Genomic DNA, 22,617 nt, shown 5'->3' on the forward strand with positions numbered 1-22,617 from the left:
TCAATCTGAGCAAATCTTTCTCATACATAATTCTTAAATATGTTGGGTATTTTAATTTCTCTTACAGCATCATGTTACACAAACTGATGCATCATGACATTGCAGGTTGGGCAACTGTAGATTGTTGGGGTTACTGTAGACATGTGCATTGGTTTGCATTATACGTTACTGCATGATGACTCATGGAATTATGTCATTTTTCGTTTTATTTTCTCATTGCACCGTTTATGAATCACAGCTCCCCGCCTTATGATTGTCATATGTCATCTTTTCTGAAGAAAATGCTGAAAATAGCTACTTTGGCGTGTCAAATAAGTATGTATCAGGTTGCACACTTAAGGCATCAAAAGATGTTGATGTTCAGATGTTGTCAGGCCGTAAAAGTAAAATCCTCATATATTTCAATAAAATGAAGCAGTGGTTTTGAAAAAATATATGGAACTTCAAAGTGGTAGCAGAAATATCTATTGGAAATTGGTTGTATTAATGAACGTTTTCTATTATATATTCAAGTGTTATATTGTAGTAAAATGTTCTTTTGATTAATTTACACCTGTAGGCACTTCATTTTCCTGTTCAGGAGGGATCTGTACAGCATCTCAGCATTGAGAAGATATTAGTAAAGCAAAGCCCTGGATTAATATCATTACAACACCCTGAGCTTCATATTGCAAATGAGGGGGTTATAATCTTATTAAAGAGCTCGAAGTAGGTCCTAATTTTATTCTATATGTAATGCGTTCAAGACTGAAAAAAGAATAGCTAAGCATAAACATCTGTGGGAGAAAAGAGGAAGAAATTGGTTTGATTCTGGTCTTTAGGCTATATTAAGAGATTTTAAGAAAAATAGAGACATCTTTACACTACGCTGTAGGGCAGTGGTTTTCAAATTAGGAAGTAGATCAAAGCTGTAATGAGAAGAAAGGAAACTATGTTCTCCACAGTTCAGACATTATAGGTCTTTGTAGCGAGGGTGGGAATATCCTTAGTTACACGAGTTGACTGGTCATAATAGCAAGTCTTCTTTTAACCAGCTTTTTGAGCATTAAGTGTTAATATTGTTATTTTATTAAATACGTGTGTAATTAAATATATTGGAATAAGGATTTAAATGTTGTATTTCTGTTGTATATTGCTTGGTTGTTATTTAGCACATATCATTAAGCCCAACCTAACAGTATATATTTCAGTAGCATACATACAGTAAGCAGTGTGGCAAGTATTTATGCCATGCATTTTCTCTCACTCTATCTCTCTCTCTCTCTGCTGCCTCGACCTCGCTCGTGCTGCCCAAGTTTGTGTCATGGATGGGATAAATGACCATGACCGCAGGCTTATGAGCTCGGGAGAAAAACCGTCACCCATAATGTCAGCATTTTCCGCTCTCCAGTCCAGCTACATCATCACCTGATTGTGGGAGCTGTGATTCGCTCTGCGACACAGTGCTTTCTGTTACAGAAAGTGATGATAAGACCGCAGATGACTGTGGAGGTAAATGTGGACATGTCTCTTGGCTTCTGCAGAATTGAGAGGTGATTGAAATCTGAGTTCCTAACAGAAGTGGTCGTTAGCAGAGATATTAATATTAACAAGATGCGCCACTGCCGTAACAATGAACGGCGATAAAGACTGATTTAAGGTTCTTGCCAGCCTGCACGCATGTGCAGTAGACGAGGCGACCTCGAAAAACTTGATTTTATGCGCAATTCAAGTTATGATGCAGTTTGTGTCATGTTTAATTGTTGATCGTAAATATGCGGTTTAATTTAAAATCTTCCCTGCGATTTTGGAATGATCTGCCTTCCCCCATTCAAGTAGATAGGATTGTGGACTTGCTTTGGCGTAAGTAACTGCCTAGATAAGTTGCATACATGGCCGCCAAGTGGCATGACTTCAGTCATGACAGTGTGGATGCAAGTCATTCAACTTCTTGTCAAAATTTAAACAAAAGAAACCAGGTTCTTGACATATTCAGTGGCCTCTCCCCTTTTTGGCCAGTAGTATTTAGTTCATACCTCACAGAATTTTGATTTCATGGGGAAATTAACATTTATTTTCTTTCCCACTGTGTTGACCCAAACTATTAATAGATATTTCAGCATGTCCTCCTGCACATCATGTTCTGCCAATTTAGTTGTGGTTTCCCCAAGCACATTGATTTTTAGAATCAGATGTTTATGTGTAGGTGCATCTCTAGGGTCAGGCTCTGACATAATCCCGAAGACAAGAACTCCTTAGCAACGCTACGGCTAAAGTGATCACACTGGTATGCTGTTGCTATGGTACACAGGGTACTTCTGAGCTTTTAGTAGACCTTGTTGCCAAGTTTTGCATTGTTACTTACTGTTTTTGTTAAACCCCTACCAAAAAATACTACTGTTGGGTTACTGGTCAAACTGTGCTTCTTGGTCACTACAAAGCTGTTTCAAAATTGTTGGAATACCAAAGTGGATAAAATGCTGTCGAACAGGTTTCCGGTTGCGTTTGTGTGCATACATGAAGTCTGTGCAAAATGGCCTAATTCTATGTGCTTTTTAACATCTAGTGTCTCCTTGGGAGATAACTCATTTAAGTGCTTAATGCTTTAAACTTACAATGCTTTGAAACATTTACTAGCATGTCTATTGTTTACATTTATGCATTTAGATTTATTCAAACCAACTTGCAGTGCATTTCATCTATATGTAAATATTATCAGTAGATTTTCTTTGTTAAAAACATATTACTTTAAATGTTATGTTAGTGAATCTAAGCTGATCAAGAACTCACAATAATAAATCTTCCACCTTTCTTATTTATCTTATTTTTGGCTCATATTTCACCAAAACGATCCACCGTACCAGATGTCCACACCACGGTCTCTGCCCAGAACAAACCATAATCCGCAAAGTATGTCTGAGATTTTGTATAAATTTTTCATCTAATCTTGGTACTCAGTGTTCTGTTTTTATTTTGGTATTAAAAGAATGTTATTGCAACATCGTCCCATTGAAAACCCTTGAATGTAAAGTCTTGTTAAAGGTGCTGTGTGTATGTTTTGGAGTATCTATTCACAGAAATGCAATATAATTTACATAACTATATCTTCAGAGGTGTGTAAAGACCTAACTTAATGAAGCGTTATGTTTTTATTACTTTAGAATGAGCTATTTCCATGTACAAACCTGCGAGTCTGGTTGCATGGAACTCGCCATGTTGTTTCTACAGTAGCCTAAAACGGACAAACTGCTCTACAGAACGTGTTTCGTAAATACATTATCTCCTTCGGCAAACAAACGTAAAGGTGACGACATCTAGTCCTGTGTCATCCACCGTAGTGCTTCAAAAGGGAGGGGTGGAGTGAGCCGTTGGTTGAAATTCGCAACCTCACCTAGATGGCGCTAAATTTGACACACTGGACCTATAACTATTCTGTGCACAACACTGAATAGGTCTGTACCGGTCCATGTTCATGATGTAAAACTCACCCGACCCTTGTTTGCATCATTCAGGGTAGTGTTGATCAATGTAAATCTCACCTCAGTCACGTTGAGGTGTTATGGGTGGTTGTCAGGGAGTGTTGTTGTTTTCTCTGGCTCTCGAAGGCATTCTGGTCTTATCGTAGTCTATTCACAAGCTTGGGAAGGCAACCTCTTTTCAGCAAGCTGCATAATTTTACGTCCATATTGTAAAAATGCTGAGCTGCAGGTTACGTCAAAACTGTTGTTTTTATGTCAATACATTGCCAAACTATTGAAGCTTTGAATATCAACATAGTACTAGCATTTGAAAAATAAATCCTGAAAGTTTCACATGTTTGGATCAACGTAAGAAACTACAGTCATTGGATATGTCATGCATTAAATGTCACATTGTTGTCAGTTTGCTTCTGTTGGATAAACAGACTGCTCTGATAGTATAAATAGGTTGTTTAAAGTATAGTCATTACAAAAAGTTAAACGATAACTTTTCCAAGCTGACCTACTGACTTGTGCACAGTTTTCAGTATAGCCACGCATCTTGCGGTGACACAACTGCTGTTTTGATAGTTCAGGAGCAATAAATAGAAGCGGCATTATGCTCATTGTTTCATTTATTGGCTCGAATTGAAGGAAGCAATTGACATATTTTAGATTTTAGTCTATTTTGAGCTGAAAGAATATAAAATGCTTAATGGATTTAAAGACGTCCCTTCTTTCCACAGGTTGTTTTCTGTGAAACCTAAGGCTGATGTCCTCGGTGAGCAGCGTCTGAGAGATGGATGAAGGTTGACTGATTCTCACTGACGCCTCGTGTGCTTCATAGCTATGCTGCAGGTCACCAGAGGCCTCACGGCCACAATACCCCACACCAACACGCTGAATTCCCCAGCCTCACTCAGGGAATGATCAAACCGTCCTGTCCGGGACATACACTTCACAAGACCTCCTTCATACGGGTCAGTAGCTTCTATTCGTGGCATTACTCACAGATTGATTTTGAAAATGGATCTTAAATACTCAAGTAAACTCATTGCCTATTCAATGTTAAACAACACTTTTGCATTGATTTGCATGGTTTTCTACTCAAGGGTTTAATTCAACTCCACCTGCTTTAACAAGACACTTTATCTGCAGGAAGACAGATACCCCAAAATTCAATGGCATGGGCCAAGTTCTTCAAGAGACCGGGGGGGAATCTTGCCAGGTCGTACCAGCCAGGTTCTATGATGTCTCTGGCCCCTACAAAGGGATTGTTAAATGAGCCGGGCCAGAACAGCTGCTTCCTCAACAGTGCAGTTCAGGTACTTCATAAACCCTAAGCCAAAGTTCAATAACCATGTCTGTATCACATAGTAACTTAAAACGTAGTTAAAATGGAATGTGACACAATCCATTTTTGTAAGTGCTATTTTATGTGAGTTATCATATTCATGATACTAACTGTTTAAGTTTTAACTAACCAAAATCTGTTACAATAAGAGTTACAATAACAGACGTTCTCACATTCTCAAACTTCAGATCAGATTGTCAACTCCTCCATAGTGCTTACTCAAGACAGCTTCCTAAACAGTGTTCTTACACACACCAAATATTTACAGCACCCATGTCACTCCACCCATCAACCCCCAAATCTTCCCCCGAGCGGATGCTGTCATGCTCCCGGCCTGTCCGCCAGTTCCTGGGAGCTCTTTCCCTTGAATGGGCTTGCCGACATTATGATTGAGTGCATCTCTCTGTTATCTTGTTCCTGGACTCATCACCGTGGAGTAAGATAATGCTGATGGTATGCTCAGACTAAATTGTCTGGGGCCAAAGGGAAAGACACATTGCTGGTCCAAACACACAACACACAGCTCTTTTCCCCATCAATGGTCAACCGAGTGTCATTTCCCTTAAGCTCAGTCTGGCGAGCAAGGACACGGAGTCATATTTAATTCCTAAGAGTTTTCGGAACAGAATGACCCCGGGAGAAGTGAATGGCAAAGAAACATGGCAGATGGCTGGAAGATATTCAAACTAAGTTTGAGATATTCAATTCGCCTTGATATCTTTGTTGGCAGCTGGCACAGTTCTTGAGTATACGTATGGTGTAGGAATCCAACTCATCATTTCCCATAATTCCTTTCATTAGGTTCTATGGCATCTCGATATCTTCAGACGTAGTCTTCGCCAGGTTCCAAATCACTACTGCTTAGGAGACTCCTGCATCTTTTGCGCTTTGAAGGTATATCGATGACCAATCAACTAATTTAACAATACATTAAATTGTATTTTGTGCAGAAATTCATAAAGTTGTTTTCGTTTGTTTGTTTTGCAGGGAATTTTCTCTCAGTTCCAGCAGAGTCAAGAGCGAGCGCTGCCTTCGGATAACCTGCGCAACGCTCTGGCTGAAACCTTCAAGGACGAGCAGAGATTTCAGCTGGGCTTCATGGACGATGCTGCAGAGTGCTTTGTGAGTGTTGCATATAGAGCCATTTTACTTTAAAAAGCCTGGAGGAAAAGAGACATTTTAATAAAATGCTAAAAATAAAAACAAAAACTGGATTACCTCAAAAATCTAAAGATATCACTGTTATTTCCTAATACTGTTCACACTTTCTCTGACAAACGTACGTAACAAAACCTGTTTTCCGGTTTGGTCATAGGACGTTTGACATGTACCCTATTAATTAAATTTGATGCGAATAATGACGCTTATTAGCATGTCAATATTTGCTGATAAATTATGTGACGCATACTGCTGCCAAAACTGGCTTTAAAAGTCAATATATTGGTTTTTCCTCATGTCTTTGGACATAAACCTGTGTGCTACTTTAAAAATGCATGTAGAAGCCCTTGTTCATGTTTAATTCTCAACCCATAATGTTATATGATGCTCGTTTACAAGTTTCTTTTTTTGTATGTGTACATGAATAGCGTCCAGCCCGAATGACTTCATACAGCTTTCAATCCATGTGAGAGTTAATAATTTTCGGATGAAAATTATTATTTTCCAAATGGACGAAAAGACAGGCGAGCATAAATCATAATTTCAGGTCCTCAAGATCAAGTTATTAGGTGCAGTATGCACAGTGTTCACTTCATACAGGCAAGGCTGCATCAGCATCCTAACGTTAAGATCGCTGGAAAGGCTGATGTAAGCAAGTTGGCTCTCAGCCGTGTGTGAGATTTCTCTCAGGCCGCCTAATTGCAGTAAACCTGCTTAGTGTTGGGACCTGTAATCATTTTCTGTTTAGCACAGCAGGACTATAGAGAGTCAGTCATTACCTGAGTAAAGATCCATTTACAGTACTACCCTAAACAACACGATCAATGAAGGCTCTCTATCAAACCAGAGGTGCAAAGGAAAGCCAGTCAATAATGGCTTTTGTCTTTTTCTTCCACGTTGCCCTTTTGTTGTGATGTAGGGCTAGACTGTACAAAACAAACCTTATTCTTAATCTTTACTGGAGAAACATAAAATTAATCTTGCTAAAGGGCAGGTGGAGGCAGCGCTGTCGGGGGAAAAATGAATGCGCCGGCGGTTCTCGTGTCTGAAAGGGTATGTTTAAGCAGATAATAGGCTTGGCGAAAATTACTCAAGCTTAGCGTGCGTTCGCTTAATGTGAAAGGTATCATTGTGCCGGCCCAAACAAATCTAATCCGTTCCTGGGGAACTGCGAGTCGTGGAATTGTGGTTGCGGGGTTTGACTGCGGCATACTAGCGTAAATGTTATTTTAAGAACGGTTTCCTCTAAAATAAGAAAATAATCATTGTTTACTTGCCCTTCTACACCGCCATGTGCTTTTTTCTGAACACACATGAGTATTTTAAGGAATATGATACATTTCTATATAATTGAAGTGAGACGAAAAACCAAAAATAGAGTATTCTTTAATAACCCTTCGTACTCAATATATTTTTATTAACATTTAAATTTGACATTTTGGTATTTAGCGGACGCTTTAATCCAAAGTGACTCACAAGAGTAAAAGAAAGCAATAGACCATGGTAATATAATATAAAAGTTATGAAATATCATAATGAAGAAATATTTAATAGGAATTCAAATAAGTTGCCTGCAATTGATGGTATACGTTGTTGGTTTTTGTTAGTTTCATGACAGTAAATAAAGGCTGTAAATCTACAATTTCACACACAAACATGTGAAGAAATGTTTCACAGAAAATAGTTTTCCTGCAATTGAAGGCATACTTTGTTTTTCGGTTCAATATTTAAGTGGTTGCCGTAAATCCCCATGATGCACCCCAACACGTTTGCCGTTTTGTTCACAGGAGAACATCCTTGAAAAAATTCACCTGCACATCGCACCTGACAGTGAGACGGACGCCTGCACGTCCAAGTCCTGCATCACTCATCAGAAGTTTGCCATGACGCTTTATGAACAGGTACTTCAGCTTTTTAAATAATGCGTCTCGCACGTGCGCGCACACGCAGCTCATGTGAGTAATAGAGAATTGATCACTGTCCTACGCCTGTGGCTTTCAATCAGTCGAGTACAGTGGGCGGATTACACGCAGGGAATACTAATGCAGAAACATTTACACGTCCACCACCTCCTATGGATACATGGGCACGAAGTGTTAAAATGTTGGTACCACCCTGCAGTAAAGCTATCTGACGGCAATACCATTTTACTTAGGGAATATACACACCGCGATGGCATAAAGTGATCACTATTTTCATTCCACACGAAACAAAAGATGGTAATATAAACGTGAAATGTGATTAACACATATCATGTGAATATACCACGGGACATTTTAAAAGGATTAAAAGACGCGATGGGTATTTCCTTCACGTTGTACATCATTGAGCTTAAGTGATGTATGAGTGTAAAAAAATAGATTGAGACGTCAATTACATCACATTGTGTCATTTAGACCGTACATCATGTATTATAGCAGAAGTGAGTTGCAATGAATCACAGAGTGTGTGTTTGGCTTGCAGTCGGTGTGTAGGAACTGTGGTGCATCATCTGACCCTCTACCCTTCACCGAGCTCGTGCACTATGTGTCCACCACGGCCCTCTGGTAAACATCTCGTCCAAAAACATCCTTTTTTGATTCTATATTTACAAAACTGCAAACTATGTCATTTAGTTCTGTCACGTTGATTTGTCTTTTTCCTGCTTCTCTGCTCTTCAGCCACCAATTTTATGACAGGCGAGATGAACGGATGCGTCCCGACACGTTCGGAGAAGTGCTGCAGGCCGCCAGCACAGTCGGGGATCTGCGAAACTGTCCGGTAGGTGAATCATGCAGATCCACGTTGCTTTTGTTTGTCATGCTTTGCAGATCTGGTTTATTTTGTGACGGCATACACTGCGACACTTCCAGTCAAAGGTTCAGAGTTCTGTTTATTTGATTGATATTCATTGCAATGCACAATAAAACAACTGATCTCATTTTAGTGACCTAAAAGCATCCAATTTTTTTTTACTTCTGACATTTTTGCATTCAGCTTCTTGGGGTCTTACCCTGGGAAGCTTTGTAAAGAGCATTAAAGTAATTTGTGTCTATGCTGGAGTCTTATTGGCTGCTTTTTATTTATAATTTGGTTCAAGAAATCCATTTCAGAAATATTTTATATAAGTAAAATTTTTGTCTACAACAGTAATTTCAAACATGGATTGGATTGTATGTGTGTAATGACAATAAATTGAATCCAAGTACAGTGTAACGAAATGTATTTAAGAAGAAAAATAAAGCATAACATGGGAAAGGTGAGGAGAAAAACACGTACACAATACACCATAGACAAGACTTGCAACAGGAAAAAGTAATCCGGCAAGCAGCCATCCGGTCCAGTGCAGTTACAGCACCGTTCACAGACCCACTTGTCAGGCTGGCGGGTCAAAGAAATACACACCTTAAGATTAAAACAACATATCATGAGAAACATTTTTGTCATGCGTGTCTGAACTTTTGATTGGTTACAATGCGTCACAATGACGATGATGAGTGATCACATGCAAATGAATAAAATGTTATTAAGGCATTATGTTAAAGCCACACACACAGTGTTTTTTATCTTTTACTGCATGAGTGTAACACATTCACGTGATGAAACATGAGGCTGTTTCTTTCCTCTCACATATCAATACATTCTGCATTTTTAAAGAGCCGGCAGTAGGAAGTCGCATGGTAGTACAGTAGAAGCAGCAATACATCCCACTTAAGTAATGCGCTGAACAGTGTTTGTTCACAAATAAAATCATGGTTACATGTACACACTTTTTTTCAACATAAATAGCTAGTGTCAACATTATTAAAATGTCATAACGTAAAATCACATTTGGAAAGCATGGAACGTCAGCTCTTGTATAGCGATGATAGAGCGCCTTATGTGCTTTAAAACCGAGGACATATGATTTTATCTGCTTTATGAAACATTTGCGTTTACTGGGTGGTAAGCTTGCATACAAGCCAGGAAGTAATGCAGAATCATAAAAGTTTATTTAAAAAATATTGAACATATTTATAAAAATTTTTTATCTTTACCCCATCAATAGAGCGACTGTGGCCAGAAGATGAAGATCAGGCGTGTGTTGATGAACTCTCCAGAAATAGTGACCATCGGGATGGTGTGGGACTCGGAACAGTCAGACCTCACTGAAGATGTCATCCGATCTCTTGGATCACACCTCAACCTCTCAGGGGTAAGAATGCAAACCTGAATATTCTCAAATGCTCCAACTGTTTACGTTTTTAATTCAGCAAGATGCTTGGACCTATCCTAGAACTTCCTCGGTACAAAAGTGCTACGGTACAGGAGGTCATGAGACTGCTGTAATGAACATCTTTAGTTGTTCAAAAAAGAAGACTAGGACTTTTTCAGTCCCAAAATAAATATATGCATATAATGCATATAAAAAAAGGGCATGCTCACGTATTTCAGAAGTCAGATTGTTTTGTAAAGCTGTTCATTGTTTAAATAATGTTCAACTTTACGCAAGCAAAGGCGAAACTTGCGTTGAAATGCGTGATGATGCTTGCAGCGTGAGCGCTTTGATGTGACGCGTCGCAATGCCCGGTTTGAGAAGATGGCCGTGGAATCACTAGATACTCGTAGTACAAAGAGAAAAGCGAGAATAAACAAACCTAAAGACAGAGAGTAGCAACACACTAAAAAGAGCGATGAAGACCTACAGTACAGACCCCATAAACACCAGTTTATAACACCAGTCATATACTGTACTCTCATTGTTCGTGCATAAATTCATACTTTATTGTTATACTTATCTTTCTTCCTACTGTATACATATGATATAGCCAGATATAGTTAATATAATATCTTAAGTACATTTTCATTACTTGCCTACATTATTTATTTATGTATTACTGTTCATTAAAATGCTCACCATAGTTATAAAGTAAATCTAAGAAAAATGAGGTATAAGAATTATAACGGGAGGTTGTTACCGTGAAAGATAATTTCTCATGCCGTGAACTAGATTTTTGGTCATTCCTCCCACCCCTAGTTTGATGGTTTGGTTATAAGTCTTTTTAATGGTTAATTTGAAATGTAATAGTGTTATGTACTTATTCATAAAAAGTACTTTGTTATCGGATTTTAAGAGAAATACCATGGTACTGTACGAGTATCATATTATAATAAGTACTTCAAAGAATACAGTGAAATTCCAATGATGCATGTCCAAAAAACATGCCACAGTCTTAATGTTGTGCAGTGAATTTACAAGAAACTGCTGATCTACATGAATATGTCAGTGAATATAAAATTTTAATGGGAACCTCCTATAAAAAATCTCATTCCTGAACATTACATTAAATATCAAACTTATTGGAACCCACCATCCAGATTAAATGGCTATAAAAAGAGCTCCTGACGTCACCACGGTTGCTCCTTATGTTTTATTAAATTATTTTTGGTAACCTCCCATCTCGTGTCATTGAGGCTGATTTATACCAGAGTCTGAGAGCATATGTGCAAGATAAAGCGAGAGTTTATCCTCTTCGTGTCAGATGACGGTTAGCCCACGCCGTATGACCAGAAGTCGCTGCAGTGGAAGGTCACTTCTTTGATCACCGGTCCCATGTGTGGGAGTATACAGCTGCGTTTGCAGGTTATCTACCACCTGCCGCTTTTGCGTCGATGTACCGAAGCAGATGTATCAGTGTTCTAGGTCACTAATGTGGCTCAGTTGTTAGAACATGGCGCTAGCAACGCCAAGGTCATGGGTTCGATCCCAGGGGATTGCACGTAGTCAGAAACAAATGTTTAGTACAATGCAATGTAAGTCGCTTTGGATAAAAGTGTCTGCCAAATGCCTAAATGTACTGTTGGTCTTGGTCTCAAAACCTACAAGTGATATAGATCTCAAGTGCTTGTTCCCTTCTCAAAACAAGCGATGCAAAATAACGTTCATTCTTAACGCCCACTTCCAGTACCACCCTCCAGCATTGGATTAGTCCCAGTTGAACAAGTACAAAGCCTTTGATTCATTCCCTGCTTCTCCATGTGATGGTGGAATGGAAAACAGCTTCCCGCCTGCGCGGGATCCATTGTTTCACGGGCCTCCAGGAACAAGTGTTGGTTACGCAATATCTGCTTTTATTGAAACTTGCATACTTCTGAAGTCTGTGTCACCTACTTCTCGATTCTCTGCTGCGTGACACAATGGTTTTATTCATAGTATGACGGCGCTGTGCATCAGTTGCCTAAGAAATGCTTTATGCTTTTTGTTTTTGCAGCTGTTTTACCGTGTCACGGACGAACGCGCGAAGAAGGGCGAACTGCGGTTGGTTGGCATGATCTGTTACTCAAGCAGACATTACTGTGCCTTCGCCTACCACACCAAAACCTCTAAGTGGGTTTTCTTTGATGATGCCAATGTCAAAGAGGTGAGAAAGTCACAGAAAATCCCCCCCCCACCTTTGTGTTCCCAATGCAATGCTCGACAATGTAGATACCATTGACAAATTTGATGATAAATCTCAGAAATTCAGGTGCATTATCATTCAAATGAATGTGCATTAAGGAGAAAATACTTTCTTTAAAATAATATCTCCATTAACAAAAAATCCTAACGTCTTAAAATAATCGTTTTGTAGTATTTAATGAAATGTCAATTCTTTATATTCTCGGACGAAATGTGACCTTATTTTGTTTGTATGAGATTTTATTCTTCTATTTTACGTTTCTGGTCATTGAAAATGTCATAAAATATCAGTGTATATATCACACAAAAAACTTAACTAAATAATAATTTTAGTAAACCAACATTTCAATGATCAACTTGACACTAAACCTGGAATAAAAATATACTTCGATAGCAACTTGCTATACAGAAATGGTCAAATAAATAAAAATGCACATTACCAAACTGCTAAAAAATCTAACGAAAATCAAAATGATATGAAAATAAACAAAGTTGAATCAAAATGTGAATAAAACTACAATAAAAGTGAAATCAAAACTATAATAACTCTGGTCACAAATCCCCCTCAAAATAGTGAGGTGAAGAGAGTTTGTTTCTTAAGGCAAAATCTAAAATTAACGGTATTATAATATATGCAGTATTAACACAATATTGGTTGTCATTGTCACTTTTATTGACAACCTGTATATTATGACACCCCTTGTATTATATCAAAGACTTCTGGCTGTTTTTACATCTGAAAAGTGTGTGTGCTCGCATGTTTTCTGAGATGAGGTGTGTGGCTTTCATCTCTTCATCAATCTATCAGTAGTCTGGGGCTTGTGCTTGCGTCTGCACTTCAGTTCTCACTGGGCTAGTGGCGCCCGTTGGCTTCCGTCAAGATGGATCACCCCACACAAACACAATATGTGCACTAGACATCCAGCATTCTGCTGCTAACCCACAGCACACTTTCATTCTTCATTAAGACTAATACAATTTTCTTAAGAACTATTTATATTTAAACAGATTTTAGGAAGTAATACACCCATTTCCTGTGTGTATGTGTTATTGTCTCTCGTCCATTAATTAAGAAGTAAAGGTCCATCTGTTCTGCGCTCAAATCCCTAACTGAACCACCCTGAGGCATACACCCTTCCATGTTTAATTATAATCAAACACCTCAGATGCAAAGTTAAACCCTGGTGTCGTTGTTCACGTTTAACCATTAAATTGTACAATAGCTTTGTTGCAAATGTACAAAGTGAATAGCCGCTATTCATTATGTAATAGGTTGGAACCAGGTGGAAAGATGTGGTCGCCAAATGCATCAAAGGTCACTTCCAGCCCTTACTTTTGTTCTACTCGAACCCCGGCGGCAGTGCTGTGACCACAGATGAAGCCCCGCGGCCCAGCAGCAGCACCCCCAGCACCACCCAAAACAAGAGCTCAGTCAACGGAGACGCACCAGGTACAAAACCACATACAGGCTGTATGCAAACAACTTGTTTAGTTGGTTTAATGTGTCATTCAACACAAAGCAAACAGTGTGACCATCGATGTTATTTCATTCATTTCAAAATTTGCAACTATTTGTAGTTTGTATTAAAAAAATACTTTATTGCAAACGGTAGCTGACCAATGGGGCTCAATGCGCTGTAGTATTGCAAATATTTTAATTGTTGCAAGAATAGGACTGTGGTTTTTGTTTTCCCAATTTTATTGATATAATCTTGGCGTGCAAATGACAGATCAACACTAATGTTAGTATCGATTGACACCTATTGATCATTGTTTGCTATTTATAGAGTCGGAGCAGTCTGTGATGTATGACAATGCTAAACTAGTGTAACTACTGTTGACCTTAAAGATTTAGAAAATAGCTTTGTCTTTAGCTCTTCATAGTTGAACCACTAACAGTTTAACTGTAAACTAAATAATAAAGTACATGTTTATTTATTAAAAGCATCATGTAATTTACACCGATTTCTTTACTAGAATCTAAAAGTATTTTATCGGAGATAAACTATTTATAAAACTATTTATCGCCGAAAAAATCGTTTTAAATTCTTGTTTTGAAGTATTTTAACATGTGCCATTATATTTTAATGTCCATAAAGCTTTTTATATCTGAAGTGAGAGAGAGACAGAAAGAATCAAAAGAAAGAAAGACAGAATAGTCTTTCTTCGATAAAATGGTATACTCGGAATACTTCAAACCATGAATTTAAAACTATTTAATCTGAGACTATTCTATAAAACCACAAAATAAAAATGTTCATAGCATTTAGAATCTTGACATTTTGTTCATCCTCACTTTCTTAGGTACTCCTGTACCGGGTAGTAAGAAGTTGGAGTTGACTCGGGAGAATCTGGCTGCGTTCTTCACGAATCACGGTACTCTGAAGCCAAAGTCTCAGCCGCCCTCAGTGTTCAGTCGTGGCAGTAATCAGACCAGCTGTGGCAGAGGACCGGGTAAAACAAACCTACACAAACTACAATTATATAACCCTACTGTCCACAGCTTTGAATGTATGGTACTACTGTATATCTCACAATGGCTTACAGATTACAACTAACACTGTTTAATGTGGCATTGCAAGATCTCTATGCATCAGAATTTGGTTCGTTTTGGTTGATGTGAAGGCTATTTTCTGCTTGAGAGGTCTGATGTGCAATTCAGACCATACCGGATATGCCGTGCAATTGTTATGCATGCAGTCCGTCGTAATTCATGGAGCTTTTCCGTTATCATTTTCTTTGCATGCTTTGTGCTTTTAATTTGATGAATTAAACAGCCCTAGTTACAGTTCATCATAGGTCATCCTCTTAAAAAAAACAGCACATGTTCCCACTCGAGCATGTGCTGATAACGGAATACCGTTACCTTGATTTACCCGTGTCAGACCTCATCCTTTTTTCATGAACATTGCAGTGGTCAAAACCGTCTCTGCAGCAGGCAACACTGTTCCCCCGCCGAGTGTTTTAATGCCCAGAGGATCAGAAAGATGCACTGTGTGTTTGCACAGAGAAAGACTTCTTTCAGACGTATTACCTTTTACGCTAGAAGGCCACATTCTACTTTTCATACGGACCATAATAGCTTGATGCATCTCTCTTTTATTGTTCAAATTCCTTTAAAGATTTTCCACTAAAAGCTCTTCGATCATCTTGGGTAATGGCTTTCTGTCCTCGGGCAATAAAAACATTTCGTTTGGCTCTGAAGATAAAGCCTTGCAGAAGGACTCACGGTCTGCTGCAATTTAGGTGCATGGCTGCGTTTTTAAATGAATGTGACACTAATTTAGTGCTAGTTTGCACAAAGTCATCGTTGCGTTTATTTTGGGGGATAAAATGACATGTGTTTTGATAGTATTGTGATGATATGCAGTAGCCTCATGAAATCTGTCATGTTTAAGCCACGCATAAAAAGTATTACGTTACAAGATCAAACCAATTTATATTTGTGAGCAAATGATGCTTGAGGTTTTCTGAGCTTAAACAACTGGTGCCAGAGTTTTTTTCAGATTTGGTAGGCTTGTCTTTAAATGCTTCATCTTAATATTTGACATTTTGTGATTTTAAATGCTAAATGCTAAATGCATTTGTTAAGGTGTTTCGGTCGACAAGTGTGCTTGTCATTTCCAGCCTGCAAATAAATGAGGTTTCATTGTTTGATACAGTATCTGGTGCAATAATGTCCCTATAGTATAATTTAAAGTCCCGGTAAAATAAAAAATGACACTCCATATTTTTTCATGAAATATTGAAGCGTTTTTTGTAAATAGTTATCAGTGTGGGTCATTCTCTTTTCTAAAATTCGTGTGCCCTCATAATCTTCAGTTAAAATCTGAAACTTCCGTCCTGTATTTATTTTTATTTATTTATTTATTTAACAGGGACAGTGTATATTAATGAACATTGCTGTAAATGCACCAGAATTAGCCAGAAGGCTATTTTTCATCAGTTGTCCCTGGACAGATCTTAAAATTGTCCAAATAATGACTACCAATCTTAAATGACGTATGTTAGACGGCTTGGGCATCCGTTAAGTCCTCCCCTTCAACTGTTAGTCTGTTGCCGGTTCCATTTCAAAATGCACGGCTGTTTTTATACATCCAATTAAATGGCAAAGACAGGTGAAAGCCACGCCCACTATTTTTAGCATTCGAAATTCCATTTCACTCGGAAATGCGTCAAAATACGGAAGTAAAAACGATTGTAACTTCTGGTTCACGGCACTTTAAAGGGATAGTTTGGCCCAAAATGACAATTCTTTCATCATTTACTCATCCTCATGTTTTGTTCTGCAGGACACAAAAGAAGATATTTTGAAGAATGTTGGTATCCCCGTTAAAGTTTTCCTACTATGGTGATCAATGGTGGCCAAGAACTGCTTGCTACAGGCATTCTTCCAAATATCTTTCTCTGCGTTCATCAGGTCAAAGAAATGTATACAGATTTTGAGGGACAGAAATGATGACAACATTTCAATTTTCAGGTGAACTGTCCCTTTAAGTGTTAAAATACTGTGCCCCGTAGGCCACTGTAAGAGTCAACTTTATATAATGTTCAGTAGGAGATCTTCAAAGTATGTTTACTGAATGTCAGATGTAATATCACTGTGATATGGGGATGTTTTTACAGCTGCGTGAACTGGATTTGCCTCTGTGTTTATTAACCCCTCACACTAATGGAATATTATGAGTATGGCCGTGTTTGGGAATGCTGGTCCCCGGACTGGATATTGCTGTCGGGCGCTTTAGCATTTCTGGAAAATAGATTTAAAAACCACTAACTACAGTTCGACCTTGATTATGACACTGCATCATGTTTGAGGGCAAGAAACGTCTCTTTCTTTCTTTCTCTCTCTCTCGCTCATGTAACACTTCATTGCTTTTCTCCTTCAGCGCAGCAAAAATCTGAAGCACACACACACACACCCACAGCAGTTATCGTTCTTATGCGCGGCTGTCCTTCCCAGAAGCCTCGGGGGTATATTTAAGTAGTGCAGAGGCCACCGTGCCCAATGATTCTTAACTTCTAGTGTACTCAAAAGCTTTATTTGAAGGGTGCTGCATATGGATTTTACAGCAGAGCCATAAAACACACTTGACACCTTTTTTAATGGCCGCATTTACATTTCAATATTCCTGTATAGGTACAGACTGTGACGTATGATCGTTTGTAGTTTTGGATAAGGAATTCTGGCTATATAGTTTTAATACGTCCGTGAGACGTCCCTCACCGTAGAATCTCATTTAGAGGGGAGAAGTGCTTATAAAACAATATAGTTTGTAAAATGGCCACAGTTCTGATGGAAAATAAATGTCTAATGTACTGTTTGTTTTCACAGTGAAGACGAACTTTGATCCTAAGAGTCACTTCAGAGAGATTTTGAGGGAGTCGAAAGAAAGTCGCCCCATCAACCTCATCAAGAAGGATTCTGACAGGTCACAGGCCAAACCAGAAACACAGAGACAGCGCGGTAAGAGAACAGACTCACACTGACAGAGACAGTACATCCTGACTAAAAGGGTAAAGATTTTTGAATATACAACCAAGTGCTTTTTCCCAAGTGCTACCTACACTATCTGTCAAAATTGTGGAAACACGTACACTTTCGTTATAGTTTCAACAAGTTTAGTTGTATTCTAAAAGGTGGGAAAAATATAGATGTATCTGTGGGAGTTTTCTCCACCAATAGCCGATTATTCAGAATAATAACTGCCGATACCGATAGTATGGTGGTTATATTATATCGCAATAACAAAATTCTAAAGATTCAACGAATATTTCGTAACTTTGGGAATGTTATTAAACTGATGATTATTCTTAAAGTTTTCAAATTCACAAATTCATTGCATTTTCCCATCCTCTTTTGATTGACAGGATGTATCGGCCCTGATCATTGACTGCTTTTAAACTATTGGCTGATATCTGATGTGTGAAAAATTGCTTTTCTCGGCCAATAATTGATATCGGCCGATAAAGGCAGTTTTTCACACGTCGGATATCAGGCGATAGTTTAAAAGCAGTCAATGATCAGGGCCGATACATATCGACGGACGACTAAATAAAATCAACACTAGTTTATCTCATAGCATCTTCAAGGTTGCCACCCTTTGACTAGAATTTGCAAAACCGAATTTATCATTCAGCTTCGTAAGGTCTCATTCTGGGAAGCTTTTTAAAGAGCGTCGAATGGGTTCCCAACTGTTCACGGCTCTTATTGGCTGATTTTTATTTAGTCCAAGTCATCCATTTCAAAATTACATTTTTATATATTTTTGTTTACAAAATTAATTTTAAACCTTTAATCATACACCGTGAGATCCAAATCTTGTAGTAAAGCGTTTCCAAACTTTTGACTGGTACTTCACATAATAGATTTTGGTGTGTAAGTCACCCTGCATAATGGACTTTGAAATCCCAAGTTTATGAAAAACCTGGAAATGTTTAAGTATTTGAGTTTAAGTCCAGATTACTCATTATAATTGTGTCACATTGTGGAAAGGAGTTATTTTTATTACCTCTCATAAAATGTATTATGAATTTGTACAAATATTATTTTAGTGAGGGGGTCTTGGCTTGGGGGGTTTACCCAAGCAGAAGTGCTTTGCATATCTACAGTCACTCGTACTCTCTTGTGTTATGTTATTCTAATAAGTCTTTGCGGTCTTCAGACGAGCGCAGATTTATGCTGGTGACACTCGGAGGTTTTAGCAGAGCTTTGGAGTGGAATAAACTGGCTCAGTGTGATCTGCTGGTGCTTATGTAACCTGGGGTCAGTGAAAAGTGTTAAAAAACACAGATTACCTCAGACGTGAGTCCACTGATCTGTGCAACTGTCTCACAGCCTGTGCTGGGCAGCAAGCTCTACAAATGCAAAGTAATGGGTCGTATTTGGGTAATACAGTTATAGTTTATATATATATATATATATATATTGTATTTAAATCGAGTTATGCAATAATATTGCCATGCGACTCGTAAAGATGCTAAATGCTCTCCCTGCTAAAAAAATTTAAATGTAAAGAAGGGGTTAGTAGATCAAACATTTCTATTTAAGCTATGCGTTAATGTGGTGGTACAGAGGAGTATCATTCTCAATGGCTCACCACACAGGTCATGTGACCTCCGTTACTATCCCATTAAAATGCTCATAAGCGGTAAAATCACAGTTTGCAATCCAAGCTGCTTGACTTTCCTTCACCATTTGTGAGCTGGTACATGTTAAATGACTTACTAATGGTTCTTTAAGCCTGTAGCGTGTAGATCTTTGACCTTCCTCTAGTTGAGAGTTAACAATGTTTGAGAATTGTTAAATTGAGGATTTTTTTTGTTGCTGCATTAATGAGATCCTGTTTTTAAGGCTCATACTGCATAGCGATGTAATGGACCTGGCAATGGGGCACAACAGCATTTGAGACGTGCCCTGCTGCAGAATGTCTACGCCAGCTCATAGCCAATATCAGCAGTGTTCCGCCCAAATAGTGTTTCACTTTCACAGAAAGAGAGGTCAAGCGGGCTATTGTGGGAGATGGATTTGACCTGTAGACTAATTTAAAGCATTTGTATTTGAGCAACGACATTGAGGATGGACAGTTTGCCAAGGATCTTTGGGGGGCCCTCCATTTATTGTTATAGCTGGTAATACTTTACATTAATTTTCCATTTGTTAACATTGGTTTATACACGGCTTGTTGGAATGCTTGATTCTGATTGACCAGTCTCGACATTCACCGGATCGTTATTCCCAGATAACAACCTGTCAAAACTAATAACACACGGTAACCCGGATGCAGCAAATCGTTTTGACAGGTTTTGTTTACATATATTAAACATAATGTCATATTTAAAGACATTTAACGAACAGGCAATTTGGTTTAATCATTTGTAATGTTGTTTCTTACCTTAAAACCTTGATATATAATTCAAATCTTTATTTATACTATAAAATAGCATAAGAGACATTTATTTTCGTTCTTTGTTTTTTGCAGTTTTGCTGTCACGCCATAGGACTTGAAGGCCAACGTTGTGTATCATTTTTGAGACTTTTTAAAAGTGTATTTCTTAGACTTAAATTCTGTAATTTCTTATGGGCACCTTTCTAAATTATAAAACAAGTCAAATAAAACCTGACCTTTAGGAATGAATCGTTGTTATATACTGTACTTCAACATATGCATGCTTTTTTCAGATTTACCTCCGGAGAAGCCCTATTCCCGTTCATTGTCACCTCCAGAAAACTGTTTCAAGCAACTGGAGTCTCGGCTCTACAGCAGTCAGGGCAGGGGCCCAACAAGGACCGAGCGCTTCCCTCTTAACAACAGCCACCCCGACCGTCAGCCACGCTCACAATCCCAGCCTCGTGTCCCGGTCCATTCCCCCAGCGGCGGACAATCCCGGAGGTTAGATCTCTACAACAGCTATGACACGGACAGCAGTCAGGACTCTCGCACCTATGGAACTACCCGCAGCCGATGGAGGCCGATGCGGGAGGCACTCAACGTCGACAGCGTTCTCAACAGCGACAATAATCAAAACGACCACAACACTCGCAGACAGACCTCGAATCAAGAGGGCATGGAGTTGACGTGGGACCGTTGGGAGGACCGCAAACCCAAGAGTTTAATGACCATCTATGAGGACGAGCAGAGGCCGGATATGGGCAGCAAGAGCTCGCTGGAGTCGGAAGGTCGTCCGCCTCTGGAACAGGAAAGGGTCAAGGGAACGGTCAACAGTCTCGCCTTTCGAAATGATAACTGGAAGATACAACGCACAGAGTCTGGATACGAAAGCAGCGATCGTCTTAGCAACAGCTCGGCTAACCTGGACTCTCCTGTAGTGGAGAATTTGGGCAACAAAGAAATGCACTCGGTACCGGAACTGAACACAGCACGGTAAGAACTTAAGTTATTCAAAACATTTGCATTTAAGCAAGACACATTGGGAAATTTATGGCACAATGACGGTGACCTGAATATGATAATGAAATTATCAGTATTATTTCAACTCTAGCGTGGTGTTTGGCTCTGTGGGACATGTTTTGAATTATTTAATAAAATTGATATTATTATGAACAAACAGCACCTTTTATAATAAACATGATTTTGGAGAATCTATTGATGAAAATGCAATATAATATACATAACTGTGTCTTCAGAGGTGTTTAAAGGCCTTACATAATGATGCGTTATGTTTTTTTAACCTTAGAATGAGCTTTTTCTATCGACATACAGCACGGGTACCCTTGCAAGGAATTCGCCATTTTGTTTCTACAGTAGCCCTAAATGGACAAACTGCTCTACAGAACGCATTTTGTAAATACATTATCTCCTCCGTCAAAGAAAACGTGACAACATCTTAGTCCTGTGTCATCAACCGTAGTGCTTCAAAAGGGAGGGTGGAGTGAAGCATCGGCTGCAATTCACAACCTCACTGCTAGATGCCGCTAAACTCATACACTGGACCTTTAAAGGAATTATATCTGTAGACTAGAGCTGCAAGATTCATCTTTAAAAGATCGCGATTCAAACACCCACACGATCTCGTTCGTGAAAATCAGCGATTCTCGTGTCTATTAACTTACACCTCCGACTAGAATCGTAACGCTTGAACCTGTGTTGTTGCTGCCGCTGAAGCAGAGAAAGCATTATCATTATAAGGTATGAAACGACGTCACAAACAGTCTTTTCAACCACACACTTTCATTATTTCTGTGTCAAACGATCACAGAAGCACTGGGATTAAAGCAGAGAGTTGATGACGCGTTTACAAGCTCTCACTCTGCCCACATTAACCTCACACCAAATAACAGACCGACATAAAGTAAATGCATCCCGACAACAAAACTGCTGTTATGATTGTCTTTCAGGATTGTGTTACATTGTAGATCGTTACATACTAGACAGATTTGAAACTAAACTAGCAATCCGAGTGCACGCTTATTTCTGTCATTGCGATAAAAACACGTTATAAGAGTGCATGGCGCTTATCTTTTAGAGCTTTTAGCGCTTTTAGAGCTTTTCATCAAGTTGCCAGCATTTCATGTTTATGATAATACTGTGTTGCTATGTTTATTTACATTTACGCATTTGGATTTTGTCCAATGCGAATTACTTTGCATTGTACTATACATTTTATTCTTACTATGTGCAATCCCCTGTGATAGAACCCATGACCTAACCGTTGCTAGTGCCATACTCTTTCCAGGAAAGTGTTGTGCAAATGCATCAATCTTTCTATTGAACTTTAATTGCAAGTGT

At 38.7% G+C, this 22,617-nt stretch overlaps 1 protein-coding gene across 1 annotated transcript in view; it reads left to right on the forward strand.

Annotated features, from left to right (window-relative positions):
- Positions 1–22,617, forward strand: part of usp53a (ubiquitin specific peptidase 53a) — a 38,344-nt gene that overhangs the window by 2,998 nt on the left and 12,729 nt on the right. The window contains exons 2-14 of the mRNA XM_079458042.1: positions 4,184–4,417; positions 4,596–4,762; positions 5,593–5,685; positions 5,779–5,913; positions 7,737–7,850; positions 8,413–8,495; positions 8,610–8,709; positions 9,977–10,123; positions 12,180–12,329; positions 13,640–13,817; positions 14,672–14,821; positions 17,703–17,834; positions 20,550–21,252. Of these exons, the coding sequence (XP_079314168.1) occupies positions 4,619–4,762; positions 5,593–5,685; positions 5,779–5,913; positions 7,737–7,850; positions 8,413–8,495; positions 8,610–8,709; positions 9,977–10,123; positions 12,180–12,329; positions 13,640–13,817; positions 14,672–14,821; positions 17,703–17,834; positions 20,550–21,252 (2,129 nt within the window). The 5' untranslated portion in view covers positions 4,184–4,417; positions 4,596–4,618. The remainder of the gene's footprint in view (positions 1–4,183; positions 4,418–4,595; positions 4,763–5,592; positions 5,686–5,778; positions 5,914–7,736; positions 7,851–8,412; positions 8,496–8,609; positions 8,710–9,976; positions 10,124–12,179; positions 12,330–13,639; positions 13,818–14,671; positions 14,822–17,702; positions 17,835–20,549; positions 21,253–22,617) is intronic.

The sequence above is a fragment of the Barbatula barbatula genome, assembly GCF_947034865.1.
Source record: "Barbatula barbatula genome assembly, chromosome: 1".
NCBI classification, from domain to species: Eukaryota; Metazoa; Chordata; class Actinopteri; order Cypriniformes; family Nemacheilidae; genus Barbatula; species Barbatula barbatula.